This window comes from Convolutriloba macropyga, chromosome 11, assembly GCF_964194025.1.
Source record: "Convolutriloba macropyga chromosome 11, txConMacr16.3, whole genome shotgun sequence".
NCBI lineage: Eukaryota > Metazoa > Xenacoelomorpha > Acoela > Convolutidae > Convolutriloba > Convolutriloba macropyga.
Window position 1 is genome coordinate 18,280,051 of NC_134478.1, and position 17,412 is coordinate 18,297,462.

The 17,412-nt window shown below is 34.6% G+C and overlaps 1 protein-coding gene across 1 annotated transcript in view; it reads right to left on the reverse strand.

The window, feature by feature from the left end:
• The window catches only part of LOC142349675 (uncharacterized), a 166,878-nt gene that overhangs the window by 95,372 nt on the left and 54,094 nt on the right, over positions 1-17,412 (reverse strand). Inside the window, exons 12-14 of the mRNA XM_075401399.1 lie at positions 7,175-7,447; positions 3,451-3,759; positions 2,865-3,182 (exon numbers count right to left, since the gene is read on the reverse strand). Of these exons, the coding sequence (XP_075257514.1) occupies positions 2,865-3,182; positions 3,451-3,759; positions 7,175-7,447 (900 nt within the window). The remainder of the gene's footprint in view (positions 1-2,864; positions 3,183-3,450; positions 3,760-7,174; positions 7,448-17,412) is intronic.

The following is a 17,412-nucleotide window of genomic DNA, read 5'->3' on the forward strand; positions in this document are numbered from 1 at the left end:
TCAATGACATCAGACGAAAAAACCAGTAAAAGAGCATCGAAAAAACCTTGCCGTCTAAGTTTCTCTTGTTGCATTGAACTTGATGTTGCTATAATTGTTAATACTGATACGTTGTTTGATATCTTTTACATACACATGATGAATTGAATCCTCGAAATACTGTTGTTATCGGAGTTTATAATTGAAAAGATTTGTAAATCATTAGATTGATATAGTTCTGCGTCGTGCAGTCAACTAAATATATAGTTGGTTGCTGTACTTCCATAAGCTCATGGTCCAAGTAATTGATAATTATAGCCCTAACAACTCATCTGTGTCGTTTAAAAATAAGCCTTGTGCCTTCACAATTGCTACGCAAAAAAACGAGTAGTTTTTTATTCTCGTTAAATGTTTGTTAATTATCGTTACGTTACGTATTGACATGTGACAGTACTTAATATCTTCTTTTGAGATGTGTTTGAGATTTCACCACGATAAATATTGGGGATGAGCTTTTTAAATACACGAACGTTATCATGTTGTCTTATTGAACTGATATACGCTGCGTTTTGAAGCACAACCCATGGCAGTTAATTCACTTGTTACTGTGTCCTGTTTCTGTAAATCATCTTAATAATTTCAAGTATTAATGTTACTTACTTTGACTTTGGAAAGAGAAATACCCTTCGTAAAGGAACTTTTGCAAAAGATCAAAGATAGTTTGTTTTACAGGTTTTAACAAGGCCTGCTCTAATTGAACTTTGGTGCCACTCAAATCAATAGAAAGACATGCTATTGTTGAAGGTTGAAATTTTTGTGGCTGTTTTTTATATTTACCGTAATTGTACTTTTTCTATGATCTTTACAATAGAAAGCAGAGGCGTTGCATGACAATGGCAAGTCATAAGGCTACATTTTGTAGGAACGCAAGCAAATCTCTGCTTGTTTTAACATTGTAGTATTTTGGTGTTCTAAAAGAAACAAATTCATTGAACAACAAAGCTGCACATTTAGTTTTTGGGACCAATTGAGCATCGAGTAATGCACCCGTAATCAAAAGGATAGCGGACAATACAGTTCACAAAAGCTAACCCAAAAACTTAAAATCCGAACAAATTTGAAAATCGCTAAACCGAAATGGGCGGTGTTAACTTTCTGATGATTCCTATCGTTTGTTCTGTTCCTGAAAATGTACCCTAAAAACATCGAAAACAGATGAGACAAACGAAGAAGCAGATTTGAGTGTTCGAAAAGATGGCAGTCTACGCAATTTTTTTGTGATAGTACTTGATTTTCTTGGGGTTGGCATGGGAATTTTATATGTGATTCTATCTGAGATTTAGTTTAACTTTTCATGTAAATTGACCTAATGTTTCGTGTGTAGACACTGAAATTTTTTTTCGATTTTACTTTAGGTACTGACCACACGATATACTGAGTAGACTGAGCAAATTGCTCTTTGTGTGAATTTAAATTTAGAAAGTCAGGAAATCTGCTTGTTTTTCATATAATTTTTTTAATGTAATCTCACACTGAGAAATTTTTAGACTGTTTCAATTCGCCTCATAAACGTTAGTCAACAAATTCAATTATTAATCACTTAAGACCCAATTCAGAGTCACATGTTGTAGTGAGTCGAGCCGTGATATGGATATAGTGGGAAAACTGCTAACACAAGTAATTCAGGAATTTTTATCGTGTAAGATCTGACAAATTTCTGACAAAACCATCTTGCTAATAGCCTGTAAGGGGATGCATCTTCTTATCAGATCTGATAAGTCGTTTATCAGATGTTATACGATAAAAATTCCTCTTATATGTTCTTACACGATAAAAAATTCCTCTTATAAGTTCTAAAACGATAAAAATTCCCTCTTATCAGATCTTACACGATAAACATTTGGAAAGCTATGACTCTAAAAATTCTTGAAGCATGGCTTGCTCTTCAAATTGAAGACAATTCAGAGTTGCTTTCAAGCAGTAGACGGAAAGCCACAGCATGCAACATTTAAGCGTCAGAGCAACAATGATAAAAGTATCTTACACTGTCTTTTAAGACTTATAAGATTTTGTAAAAAAAGTTATTTTAGTGGCAAGTGTTTTCTCTGAAGCGCTCATTATCAAACTAGGCTGAAAAATTTTTTTCGAAGACCGAAACTATCTTGGACTGCTAAATTTAGTCAAAATACCCAGTTAACACTCACAATAAAACTGCAGCCAAAACAGAATCAACACTCATTTTTTAATTTCATAATTGGTTAGCTGATCGATTACTTTTTTATCTTTCATAGGAACTTGACTACGTTATACGGTTCTATTGAAATCATTAAAACATGTCTTATAAGATCTTACGCGATAAAAATTTCGTCTTATCAGATCTTACACGATAAAAATTCCATCTTATCAGATCTTACACGATAAAATTCTGGTAAGAGGAATGTTTATCTTATAAGATGTCTTATAAGGTCTTACACGATAAAAAATCCTCTTAGAGTTTTTATCGTGTAAGTTCTGGTAAGAGGAATTTTTATCGTGTAAGATCTGCTCAGATCTTACACGATAAAAATTCTTAGTCAGCGTCTTATCAGATCTTACACAATAAAAATTCCACAATCACTGGGAAATGTCTACATAATCTGTGAATTGTATGGAAAGCATTTCTGTAATGAATTACCATTTTTTTAATCAATTTCGGTCGTATTGGACTATTGTTGACTATCGCGGTAGCCATTCGTGGACAACAGTGATGACGTGGACAAGTTTCTGATAGTGTCCACCCGGTGATAACAAGCTAATTCAGCGATAAATTATGCCACTTTTATTATCACAACGGGAGATTTTAGTTCTCCAGTTCCTCTACCCGGGAAAGTTGAGTACAAACTTACACGTGCAAACAGTGAAAGTAGCTTCTTCTCCTTCAACTCCTTGAGGACCACCATTTATACAGTTCTCATCTTTGATTGACTGTACTGTTACATTATAAACAGTTCCAGCAGCCAGACTACCATAAACAGTTGCATTTTGATCAATTAGAGCGACTGGACTGGCAATGGAGTAGTTTGAATTGACAGATGTGATTCTGTACTTGTCGAATGTCTCACTGAATGAAGCAGTGGCACTCTTTTTGATTGTGCTCAGTGATCCCGTAATTGTGATTGAGTTGGATGTGGAGGAAGCAACACTGACGTTAGGTGCCTTTGGAGCTGAAATGAAGAGAGAGCGAGCATTTAACTAAAGAGGTACTTGGTACTCGATGCTGTTCCTGGTGACTACCAGTAAACAAGCAAAATCCATGATCAGTTTAGCAGGTTTTTGTTTGTCAATTTTGCTGACCAATGTTCATTAAAAACTTATACATCATAACCAAAGAAGTTTTCAAGGTCAAATGTTCAATAAATTAGGGTTCACATGTCAAAAACTTCTAATTTCATATAAAAATTGCTGTAGAAATTAAAAATAAATTCTTGTTACCTGTGCAGACGTTGCCAATAACTTCTGAAGTAAGGCTGTCTACGTAACAGTTTGATCCAACATATCCATCAAGCAATACAGAGTACGCAGTTCCGCTGCTGAGGTTAAATATTTCCATATCTTCAACTAAGCCGAAATTATCTCTGACTGTAAATCCTCCAAAGGGGATTGTTTGGTTCAGTGAAAATGAGTCCAAATTGTACCCGTTCGAAAGGGGAGTTTGGCTACCTCTGATTGTGATTGAGTTGACAGTTTGATGAAAGTTGGCTGGGTCGTTGACAAATGTTTTCATGCTTGGAGGCAACGGATCTACCGGAAAATATTGAAAAGAAAGTCAGTTGAAAAAACAGAACCCATTGACGTCGCTAGAATTGCTCTGAGGGGCCTGAGATTGGCTTCTTTAGTATGTAGCTGTGGCTTATCTGAGAGAATGGGAAAAGTGTACTAAAAGAGGGGGTAGAGGTTAGGGGATTTAATTGAGGGGCTCGGGGTAAGCGGAATGGGAGGAGTCAGCGTTTGGAATTGGGGCGGTGGAGGGAGGAGGGGACGAGTGCAAGAAGGTGGTAGGGTTGTACAGTTGAGCGGAGGTCAAATGATCAAATCAACTTCGGTGATTTATATGTACGTTTAGAAAACAGCAGAGCGCTAAAAACAGCTACACATCAACTTCATGTCTTCCAGGTTTTACGTGTTTATTTGTTTTTGATTACAAGAAATCAAAGGGGTCAAGGAAAATTGATCTGATAAAAATTGTTTTTAAGAGGAACATGGGGTCGATTTAATCGCAGCAAACTTTGTTTGAGAGCAATTACTAATGAGGTATCGAATATTGTACGCTAATAACGGAGTTTAAGTATCTTTTTGCTTTAGAGTATTAAGTTCTCCATTATGATGCTTTCTACATAGATACTATTTAATTAAGTTAACTTCTTTCGTAATCGGTCTCCCGGGCAACACAAAAAGAAACATTTCATTTTCGGCCTTTCTGTTAATAATAAGGAATACCATTCAAGTAAAATCTAATTTCTAAAACAAAATACCATATATATTTAGAGGGTGATTTCAAATTGTTTTCCTTGAGATGTACTGATTTTTTTTTTTTGCAAAGTTTTTGCAAAGTTGAACAGAAAAAAAAACAAAGCAGATTTAGTCCCGAAAAATTTCCGGTTACCAGCTGTAGTTTAGGAGCTTTATCTCATTCAGACCTAATCAACTCTCTTGAGAGGCGAATAGAAAAAACCTTCGGAAAAGTTAACTTAGTGTTCAATTCAGGGTATACTGGAAAGAACATTTTAGCCAATATGACACATTTTCGAATAATTTTGGTGAGAAAGAGAAATACAGGAAAAAAAGCTTCTTGCAACTACGCCGTCAGTCTTTTTGAAAAATCTTTAGAGTACTTGGGTAATTTATCAAGGCAAAAATTGAATATAAGTGGTTGAATCCGATTACAGGCTGCTAAAAATGCCCGATGGGATTTTGATTTTCACTAGTCAAAAAGAGATTTTCTTGTTGAATTTTTTAGTTAAAAAACGCGGGTTCTAACAGTTATCTGATCAATTAGTAAAACTCGTTAGATAGTTGCGTAAATTATGTCCAACGATTTGACAGAAAACATGTTCGCAATTTTTAAAGGATTTTATCAAGGAATTTGGAGAATTGTATGTTTCAATTTTTTTTAGGAAACGGTAACGAAGATTTTTTAATAATTAAACATATGAGGTCCGTAATTGTGCGGACAGATGCTTTGTGTTATTGAATATTGTTAACTGATACATCTGAAACCATTTTCAATTCGTAGAAAACTAATCTTAGAAAGTTTTCTGGTAAATTCGACATAAAACTGTTTTTAAAGCAATATTAAACCTTCGCAATTCATTTTACAATGCATCAATGTACCATTTATCAAGAGTAGCAACGCGTGAATTTTGAAAAGAGTAAATTTTCTACAATTACCAATTGTCTTAGTCTGGTTTAATCACTCTGAGAGATTGTTTTTGGAGCAGTTTCAAAAAGGAACAAAAATTACTTCCCGGAGGCATCTCAAATTTTTAGGATCATTGTGTTGTAAATGATGGGCATGAGTTTGCAAAGAAGAGAGTGCAAAATTGTTGTTTTACTATTACTACCATCATTTTCTTTTACTGTTCTCTAGATCAACTAACTATTTTCTGTCATTTTAGCTTAGGGGTTGCTGTTTTGGCAAACTGCTAGAATTTTCTGAAAAAAGTTGAAAATTATGAATAAGTAATTTTTCACGTTACTGCTGTAAGCAACGGGCGTCCACTTTTAAATATTTAGATCTTCCTTACAAATCTAAAGTATGTTTTATAATTTCTAACATTTCAGAGGAAAATATTGTTAGGTTTTGAAAGCTGTGAACTGGACCTTTTTTAGCAAAAAACATTATCGTGTAATCAAGTGTGTCTTCACTTCAATTCGTTTCGTTTTATGCAACCTGACGCCGTAAAAAGGATAAGTGCATATTTTAAAAAATGAAAATGAAACACTTGACTTTAAATTTTTAAGAAATAGTCCTGAAAGCTCATAAGCAGGTATGAGATCTGACATTTGCGATCAGTTTACTCCATGAACGTCACAAAAGGTTCGTATTAATTTGCCATTCGGATTGTTACACATTTGTTTCGTCCCGAGAGCGCGTGACGTCCTATGTGAACCTCAATTGTTATCTTTTAAGATCCTGTAAGGTTCTTGTAAAAGACGGTTATCTTGTAAAGTCTTGCGAGAATCTGGCAGGATTCTTACAAGACAACCGTTGTCTCAAAAAATCTGACAGGATAACCATCTTACTGCTATAATTTTTGCCGAAGGAAAGTTTAATTTTAAATCGGACCTCATTGCTACTGAGGAGCAGGAGCTACGAAAACAACGTTTTGCTAGTGCTACTGAGAGGTTACAGAATAGGTCAAATGCTGTCCTTTAGTTTTCAAAGAAGCTAAAGTGGCCCATGCCACAGATTAGGCATGTTTCCGATGGTTTTTGCAAGACACTTATCTTGCAAGAGTCTTGAAAGACAGTCCGTTGTCCTACAAGACTGTTGCATTTCGGACGGTTACCTTGCAAAGCTTTTACAAGAGAGACATATATTTTGTAAGAATGTGCATGAAGACGATTATGGTGAGAGATCTTGCAAGATGGGCTGTTATCTGATGGGATGTTGCAAGATGACCTCTTGAAAAAATATACCTTATTTCGCAAGTTTCTGACGAGGTGTTGCCGGAATCTTACAAGACAACCGTCGTTTTATTATACGCTTCAATCAGTAATGAAGACGCTGTTATCAAAAAATGAGTTACCAAAAATCACCATACTGTGTCATCAGTAATATTATTTATTCAGCTTCAACCTTTCGTGTATTTTTCGATCTCTATCGGTCATCTTCGGTCTGGACTTATCGACTTTCGGCCTGGGTAGCAAACTGAGAACAATGAATGTTGCAACCAATTCAAGTTGCAGAATGAATCGATTGACTGATGAAAAGTTCAAGAACTAGGTGCACCGACTTCTAGCCGACGTTTAGCTTACATTTCATATAGCCTTTGAATGAGTGTATCAGTGCACAAAAATTTTGAATGAGCCAGAAGTCAGTCTGCAGTATGTGATTAAGACATGCATGGGTTTTTTTGATTAGCAAACAGTTTTGGACTTTTATTTTCATTTGGAATGATGACCTCACCTTGAGACGCTACTCAAAAGTACTTACAGGTACAGGCTGTGACCATTGAGGGCTCACTCTGGCGAGAATCTGAACTCATTGCGGAGCAAATTTCTTCATCCATTTGCAGTGTAATATTAAGTGTGTACTCCCTGCCTGGTGTCAACCCAGTGATTGTTCCGTTGCTATGTACGACAGAAGTCGCCTCTGTTGGGTTCATAACAACCGAAATGGACTGGTAGCTATCTTCAAATTCACCAGTTGAAAGGAAAATGGTGTTTTCGTTCGTCTTCTCAACGGTGACAAAAGGTTTTGGTGGCTCTAAAAATTAAAATTAGGTAATCTAAATTGGCATAAGTATGTCTTTCAAATTCTTTATAAGCATCTTGTAGATATCATACTATACAGTGTTTTATTCATAACAAACTAGCCAATTAAACAGGATAACACCATAAGTCGCACCAGAGTTAACCGAAAAGTTAAGAACAAATTTGTATTTTTGAACGTCGTAGACTTACAAAAGATCTAATGTTTGTAAAAAGTAGGTACAGTATCAAAATCGCTGATGCTATTGTTCAATTTTAGATTTTAAAGAGTAAATTGCAAAAAGAGTACTGCTTTTTCAGCGCAATTCAATTATTCTTTTAAAATTAATTTGACAAATTTTGCTCAATGGAGCACAGCCCAGGTCGAGGTGTGCGTTAATGATCAGACCCATCCAGATAAAAATCGGTCATGATCAGACCCATCCAGACGATAATCTGCCATGATCAGGCTTTAGCTCGTTTTTCATACGTGCTCGTTTTTGACTCGTTTTTATTGTTGCCATCATCAGACCCATCCAGACCATAATCAGCCATGAACAGACTTTAGCTCGTTTTTAGAAGTTGTGCTCGTTCTTACCTCGTTTTAAAACTTTTCGCACGTTTTTACCTCGTTTTAAAACTTTTCGCTCGTTTTTACGGCGTTTAAAAATTTCAGCTCGTTTGTAATTTTTTTCAGTGAGAAAGAATTCCAAAGTCTGGTTATAAACTTAGTTTTTAATTATGAAACAACTTTTAAGAACTAAAGTTTTCTCGTGGACTTGTAAATTAAGAGGAGTTAAGTTCTAGCTTGTCTGAGAAAAAAGTACTTAACACTTTGTCAGATTTCGCGCTCAAAATACTATTTTTATATATATTTTTGCTGTGTTTTGTTTATTTTTGTTTAGTTTTGTTTGGAGATGGAGTTTGACCCGTTTTTTTTACCGAAGGCTCTGCTCAAAATCTCCTATAGTTGTTTGTTTGTAACTTCGCCGTAGCCAGTCCCCAGGCCGAATGAGAAAAGAGGAGGGAAACACACCCAGAACATACTGGAAAAATCTCAACAAAGTCAGTTTTTTCTAAACAGATTTGAGATAATTTTCCGACAATGTTATGGCTATATTGTTTAAATTTCTGCTGTTATTTTATTCAATTTGTTATATTTTGTTTGGAGATGGAGTTTGGGCCCGGTTTTTTTTACCGGATGATCTGCTCAAAATCTCCTATAGTTGTTTGTTTGTAACTCCGCTGTAGCCAGTCCCCAGCCCGGATGAGAAAGGAGGAGGGAAACACACCCAGAACACACCGTGAAAATCTCAACAAAGTCAGTTTTTTTAAACAGACTTGAGATAATTTTCCGACAATGTTGATGCCATTTTATACATACTTTTGCTCGTTAATGATCAGAATTTAGTTCGCTAATGATCAGAATTTAGCTCGTTAATGATTAGAAATTAGCTCGTTAATGATCAGACTTTAGCTCGTTAATGATCAGATTTTAGCTCGTTAATGATCAGAATTTAGGCAGACTTTGACTAGGAAGCTCGTTCACTTAGGCACACTTCATTATGACGCTCGTCCATGTAATCAAAAACGCGCTTTATCCCCCCCCCCCCCCCCTGTGCGTTTTTAATTGTCTGATCATTAACGCACACCTCGACCTGGGAGTAACTGATTAGTAAGTTTGGTGACTTAAATATTTGAGTTGAGAACTAATCTCAGTTTTTTTTCTTTAGATCACAAGTTCACAAATTATCTAAACTGTTATAACAGTTTCCGTCATCGTTTGGAAGCCCAAAATTTCACACCAAAACATATTCAAGACCTTATATTAAGCAGAAAATTTGTTCAATTAAAACGAATCGCATTGAAAGAGCAACAAAAGAAACTCAATCAAACAAGGTAACGCGGTTTAGTGCCATAACAAATGTGTAGCACCACAGAAGAGAGGTAGTTTGAGCCCCACCAATAAACATCTAATTAATTTTTTTTGTTTTTATTAGCAGAGCTTAATTACTTAAAGAAATTGAAAGTTCTCCTTCACACTCCATTGCACGAGGCTATCCAAAAAAATCAAGCAACCAACGTCCGAACAGATCAACATTAACTATTAAAGTCCCCTATGATACTTGAATTGGCTGAGTACGCCTGAGGCGATAAAATTGCTTTTATGCAATCAAATCCATTTATTCAGTTTTAACAAGAACTCTTTCGTCACTTTCTTAAGAACTAATTCTTAGTATGTATTTAACTTTTCTTCCACTGAACGGTTGTGTATAATTTGATTATGGTGCACAAAAAATTAGTTGTCCATGTCAACTCCATAATAAGAGAAACTTAAAATTTTTCTTCAGTATTATTGTCGATTGAGTTCCCAGTAGATCTTAAATTATTTTCTCACGTTTTTATGACGTAAAATGCGTTTTTTAAGTTCGCACAGAACTTTGTTCGCTTCATGTACGTAGTTGTCGGGAAACTCAAAATTATTAAAAGTTCTTTTACCAAGCTGTTACTTAGGACAAAAATTGAAATGTTTAGTGATAACTGAGTACTTGCACAAAATCACCTTGATCAAAATTGCCAAAAATTGACACATCCGCCAAAGAAGTTCTAGTTCGAATGATTTCTTGTAAAGATAACAGAGTAGTCTTTTTCTTTAAAGTAACTTGCCAGGACAGCTCAAACTGAAATTTCAAATATGAAAAAAATCTATGAAAATTTGTCTTCAGTGATCTAATTTTGACCTTAATGATTCTTTTTTCTATAAAACCATATTATTGAATGCCCATTATTCTTGCGTTATCCGAGACTGCAAAATTATTCAAAGTGCAGTAATGAGTATCAATAGCCAATATTAAAACTCCGAGAAAGCTTATCTTTGAGACAATAAATTGAACGATGAAAAAAAGTACAAACATAGCCATTTAACGTCGGCAGACTTGCTTTTCATTGAGATTCGAAAACCAGCTGTGCGTTACTGGAGACCAAAAAATGAACAAGCTTAGCGTCTAAAGGTGACTCGAACAAACAAATCGATTGGCATAAAATTAGTCAAGCAAAAAAATTGCATAATAAAAACATCATAGGGAACTAGATTGTCAAAAAAGAAAATAGACTAGAATGAAGCTTAAATTTTGTGAGCGCAAATCAAATCAGTCAATTCCAAAGCATAGTTGTTTTCATATGAAAAAGACTGTGCAATGAAGTATGTTATCAAACAATTTTTCATTTTTTTTTCTTGGAGAAGTATAGTTTTAGTTTAAGTGAACAGAAGTGTTTATGAAAATCTTTTGCGCACATGACATTTAAAACAAAAAAAAACAACAATATGTAAGCAAACATAAGCATTCAACTCCAAAATTTTCGCTTCGTACTCATCAAATCTCAAATGTTTTTCCCAATTCTGCAAAAACAACTGAAGTTTTTGAATAGTAAATTTGCAGATAAATATTTCATCATTTTAGAAAAAAAAAATAAACAATAACCATCAAACATATTACAATAGCACTTAAAAACAGATGGCAAAATTTACTACAGAAATTTTCGAAAACTAATATTTCCTATGTCTGCCTTACATCACTTTGGGTAGGTTTTCCCAAACAATAAAACATCATCTTTTTATTTCTGCAAAAGATTTGAAGCAAAAAAATTGAAAAAAGTAAAAAAAAATATGAAGAAATAGTTAGAGAGAAATAGAGGAGAGAGAGAGAGAGAGAGAGAGAGAGAATGAAGATTGAGCAAAAGAACCGAACAAAAATAGCGGACGAAAGAGCAATGAGAAGAAAACGAAAAGAACTGAGAAAAGGCATAAAGATTTATTTGAAGAGGAAAAGAGAAGGAGAGAGAGAGAGAAAAAGCGGGAAATGAAAAAAAGAGTGCGTAAGTGATAAGGGAGAACATCAGAATAAAAAAGAATGGGGAGAGATATATACACACACACAAACAGAGATAGAGAAAGAGACAGTGAGAGATGATTGAGCAAAAGAACCGAACAGAAATAGCGGACGGAGGAGAAATGAGAAGAAAACAAAAAGAACTGAGAAAAGGCATAAATATTTATTTAAAGAGGAAAAAGAGAAGGAGAGAGAGAGAGAGAAAGCGGGAAATAAAGAAAAAAGAGTGCGTAAGTGATAAGAAAGAACATCAGAATAAAAAAAGAGGAGAGATATACTGACACACACAAACACACACACATACACACAGAGAGAGAGAGAGAGAGCGTTAAAAATGACAGAAAGAAGAAGTAACTCCCCCCTGCGCCACAAATTTTTAGTCCCCCTTATGGCAGATTTGTGGAAATTACATTGAGCAGTTGAGAACAAATCTCAGTTTTTTTCTTTAGTTCACAAGTTCACAAATTACATAAACTCTTATACCAAACTCCGTCATCGTTTGGAGGCCTATTGTTTCATACCAAAAAATATTCAAGGACCTACATTAAGCAAAATTTGCTCAATTAAAACGAGTCAAATTGAAACAACGACAAAAGATTTTGAAGCAGACAAGAAAAAGTGGGTCAGTGCCCTAATAGATGTGCACATCCACAGTATGTGGGTGGTTGGAGTCCCACAAATAAACATCAACTTTCATTTTTTTGTTTTAATTAGTAGAGCTTAATTACTTAAAGAAGTTGAAATTTCACCTTCACATTCCAATGAACGAGGCTATCCAAAAAAATGAAACAAACAACGTCCGAACAAATCAACATTAACCATTAAATTCTCCCATGATACATGAATTGGCTGAGTACGCCTGAGTCAATAAAATTGCTTTTATGCAATCAAAGCCATTTATTCAGTTTTAACAAGAACTCTTTCGTCACTTTCTTAAGAATTAATTCTTAGTATGTATTTAACTTTTCTACCACTTAACAGTTGTGCATTGTTTTGTTATGTTGCACAAAAAATTGGTTGTTCATGTCAACTCCATAATAAAAAGAAACTGAAAATTTTTCTTTAGTATTATTGTCAATTGCGTTCCCAGTAGATCTTATATTATTTTCTCACGTTTTTATGAGGTAAAATGCGTTTTGTTAGTTCGCACAGAATCTTCGCTTCATGTACGTAGTTGTCGGGAAATATGCATTCAACTAAAAATTTTTTGCTTCTTACTTATCAAATCTCAAATGCTTTACACAATTCTGCAAAAACAACTTGAACAAGTTTTTGAATAGTAATTTTGCAGATAAATGTTTTATCATTTTTGAAAAAATAAATAAACAAAAACCATCAAACATATTTCAATAGCACTTAAAAATAGATGGCAAAATTTACAATAGAAAATTTCGAAAACTAATGTTTTTTATGTCTGCTTAACATCAGCTTAGGTAAGTTTTCCCAAATGATAAAACATCACCTTTTAATTTCTGCAAAAAGACTTGAAGCAAAAAAAAAGAAAAATAAGTAAAAAAAATTGAAGAAATAGTTAGAGAGAAATAGAGGAGAGGGAGAGAGAGAGAGAGAGAGAGAGAGAGAGAGAAGATTGTGTAAAAGAACCGAACAAAAATAACGGATGAAGGAGCAATGAGAAGAAAACGAAAAGAACTGAGAAAAGGCATAAGGATTCATTTAAAGAGGAAAAGAGAAGGAGAAAGAGAGAGAAAGCGGGAATTAAAGTAAAAAAAAGTGCGTAAGTGATAACGGAGAACATCAGAATATAAAAGAAAGAGGAGAGATATAAACGCACACAAACAAACAGAGAGAGAGAGAGAAGAGTTAGCTAAAGAACCGAACATAAATAGTGGACGAAGGAACAATGAGAAAAAAACGAAAAGATTTGAGAAAAAGCATAAGGATTTATTTAAAGAGGAAAAGAGAAGGGGAGAGAGAGAAAGAGAAAGCGGGAAATAAAGAAAAAAGAGTGCAAGATTGATAAGGGAGAACATCAGGATAAAAAAAGCGGAGAAATATACACACACACAAACACACAAAGAGAGAGAGAGAGAGCGTTAAAAATGACAAAAAGAAGAAGTAACTCCCCCCTGCACCAAAAAATTTTAGTCCCCCTTATGGCAGATCTGTGGAAATGAGGTTGAGCAGTTACGTGATCTGACCACAAAGAAGGGCAAAGTGTGGGGAAAGAATTCAGAAACGTTAGTTCGGGTACCCTAAGATTCAAACTTCTTGTCCGTTTTTCAAATTTGGAAAACGACATACAAGTAATGCAAAAAGAAAGGTACCTAAATTCTGAAAAACAAATATCTAATCACTCCTTTGTCTAAGTCGTTAGGTTGATGCTTAAAAGCTATAGTTAGGGTTCAACAATTCTCTTCAAAAAATATGTTTCCGCTTCCTATGTATAACTGTAACCACTCTGCTCTATAGGACTCTTAGGCATGCAATTCAGTTGAGACATGCGACAATTGGTAACGGTCAAACAATTAATACGCAACAGTAAGCTTGCGCTGAAAATGAGGTAGACTATTTAGAGGCAAGATTAAAGAAAAATAATTTTATTTAAACTGTCGGGAGCTCCAAAAAACACTTTCTATCATTTCGGTGCACAATCAGAGAGCTGAATTTTTTGAGCAACAAGTTTCATAATCATTACACAAAAAATCAAGCGCCGCAGTTCGAGAAACATTTCAAATGTGGTTTTCTGTACTGAAAGGTGGTAAAAATTTGTGGAATTCAAAGAGAGAGAGAGAGAGAGAGAGAGAGAGAGAGAATGAGAGAGAGAGATGGAGAGAGAGAGAGAGAAAGCGTTAAAACTGACAAAAAGAAGAATTAACCCCCCCCTTCCTCTGAACCACAAAGTTTTAGTTTCCTTTATTGCAGAATTGTGGAAATGAGGTTAGACAGTTACGTAATCTGACCACAAAAAAGTGCGCAAAGTGGAGAGAAAATTCCAAAACGTTCGGTTCCTTTAGGATTGAAAATTGAAGTTCGTTTTTCAACTTTTGAAAACGCGCATACAAGTTATCAATGAAACCTTCCTAAATTCGGGAAAAGAAACATCTAATCAATCATTTGTCTAAGTGGTTAGAGCTCATACCTAAAAACCATAGATAGGGTTCAATTCTCTTTTAAGAATATCTATCTGATCTTGATGTGTAACTTTAACCGCTCTGCTCTATTGGACTCTGAGGCATGCAACTCAGTTTGGCGAGACATGCGATACTTGTTAACCATCAAAACTATTAAAATGTAATAGCAAGCTTGCGTTGAAAATGAGGTAGACCATTTTTAAGCAAGTTTTAAAATTATTTAATTTATTTAAACTTCCAAGATATCAAAACAGACACTCTTTTATTCTGGTGCACAACTGGTGAGCAAAATTTCGTAAGAAAAAGGTTTCAGATTCAATACAGGAAAAAAATCATCTGGCGCCTCAATTTGAGAAACGTTTCCACAATGATTTTTTCTGCTGAAAGATGCAAAAAAGTTGTGGAAACCAAACAATATGAAGAGAGAGAGAGAGAGAGAGAGAAAGAGAGCTTTAAAAATGACAAAAAGAAGAAATAACTCCACCTGCATAACAAATTTTGAGTCCCTATTATGACAGACCTATGAAAATGCGGTTCTGCAGTTATATGCCCTGACCACAAAGAGGGGCTCACAGTGGGGAAAGAATAAAATATTGCTGTTTCGGGTACTTTGAGATTCAAAGTTGACGTTCGTTTTTCAAATTTGAATACGCGCATATAAGTCATATCAAACGAACCTACCTAAATTCTGGAAAACAAACATCTAATCACTCATTTGTCTAAGTGTTTAGGGCTCATGAATATGGTTCAGTTCTCTTCTAAGAATATTTTTCTGCCCTCGATGTGTAACTTTAACCATTCTACTCTATAGGACTCTCAGGCACGTAATTCAATTCACTGACACATGCGACACTTGTTAATCGTCAAACATTCAATATGAAAGTCTGCATTAAAATTGAGCTAGACTATCCATAAGGAATTTATTCAAAAATTATTTTATTCAAACTGCCAGGAAATCCAAAAAGACTTTTATTCATATTGGTGCACAATTTGAGAGCAAAATTTTTTGAGCAACATTTTCAGATTCAATACACAAAAAAAACAAGCGCCTCAATTTTAGAAACATTTATTTCAAATGTGGTTTCTTGTACTGAAAGATATGGGAAGCAAACAATTTGAAGAGAGGGAGAGAGAGCTTCAGAGAGAGAGAGAGAGAGAGAGAGAGAGAGAGAGAGAGAGAGAACTTGCTTTGACGGAGAAAAATTGTTTGAAACGAAGAACAAAAGAAGGAAATCAACCGCAAGAGAACTCAAACTGAGAGTATGAGAACAGAGAACAAGTTTGAAAAATTCAAAAAAAGTTAGTTGAGCGAAAAGGTAAAAGAAAAATGAGAGATAATAAATAAGGAGAATGCCAAGAAAAAAAAATTACGTGAAAAAAAAATTAAAATAGAGACAGAAAAGAAAAGAAAGAAAGATAGATAGAAACCGAGAACAAGATGTACGAGAAAGAGAACGAGAAGAAGAAGAAGAAGAAGAAGAAGAAGAAGAAGAAGAAGAAGAAGAAGAAGAAGAAGAATATAATATTCATTAAAAAAGACAAAAAGACTTAAGTTTTTGATATAGAATTAAAGAAGCATCAGAGAAAAAACGATACAGAAGAAGACCAAAGGGGTGAGTTGCAGCAACAGGGTGGGACCAACACAGGAGAACAGTAAAAAGACCACCGAGAAAACGCACAAAATATGGAATAAAATCAGAATTAAATTCAGAAGTAAGTTTGAGACGAGCATGAAAGGATTGAGTTATTCTAATGAGCCAGTTAATTAAAATCAAAATAGCACAAATTGAATTAATCTAGTCTCCTTGACAAATTAGATAGATATTAAGGAAAGTTCGATATCGAAATTGGGCTTACAATAGGTTCTAAAATTATAATTTTTGTGACTTTGAAAGTTCTTAAGTTAAAAACTTGTCACAACATTTTAAAATTTAGTAACCATCTCAAGAGTTGAAACTTACTCAAAAGGGTAACAGCACGGGGATAAAAACTTTTACTGAAAAAATTAGCTTTTGGGAAGAGATGACGATGTAGACAGTGGTACCAATACTAGTTTTGTTTTCTCAATGTCATGGGTTATTATCAGATCATAATGGTATTCCTAGATTGAGTTTATTTTCCTTGAATCAAATCAGGACCACTTAGTAATTTGCTTACGTTTTATAATGGACAATTCAATTTTGTGCTCCACGCCCTATAATTTTATTCTAAATCTAGTAGAACTAAATTATTGAGCTTATGTTCCCGAGTTTAGCGCTCTTAAGTACCGCTCACTTATCAATAGCCGTTTCCTTTCCAGCACACATTGAAAATCTGTCAAGTTTTTCTAATAACAAACACACAAGCGTGTCAATTAATCATTTTTCAGTTCCTATTCAATTAGAATCAACAACCATAAACCACATGCGAATTCAAGCAGTTGAATTTAATGGAAAAATTCGTTGCTGAAATTTGTAAACATAGCCGATAGTTTGCCAGAATAACTGCAAAAGAAACCTGCGAACCATAAAATAAAGGTAGAAATAGATATCAAATCGAATAAAAAAATTGTTTTAGCCGCTCACGAAACAAATTTAAATTTCTAACTAACGCTTAGAAAATTTTTGGGTGCAGAAATCATTGACAACGCGGAAGTTAGAATCCCAATCCCTGGGGTAAGCATCAGAAGCATTAACCAATTGACCATCAGTCTCCTGCTAAACTTCATCTTACATTCAATTTTTTTCAGTAGCAGAAATAATGAATGAATGCACCCAATTTATGTCACGCAAAAAGTAGGAATCGAGCGCGAAAAAGTGACTGAAAATGTAAACCGACAGAGTGTTATAAAAAAATTTTTACCGAAGAAGGTCGTTGACGCCGAACAAAAAGCATAACCGGAAGAATTTTGAAAGCAACTCGAAACATCCAAATTTTACAAGGGAAACCATAATTATAGCTGGAACTACTACCTTTCGGTTGAAAATTTAACTCTTAGTCTCATTAGATTAGCTTTAAAA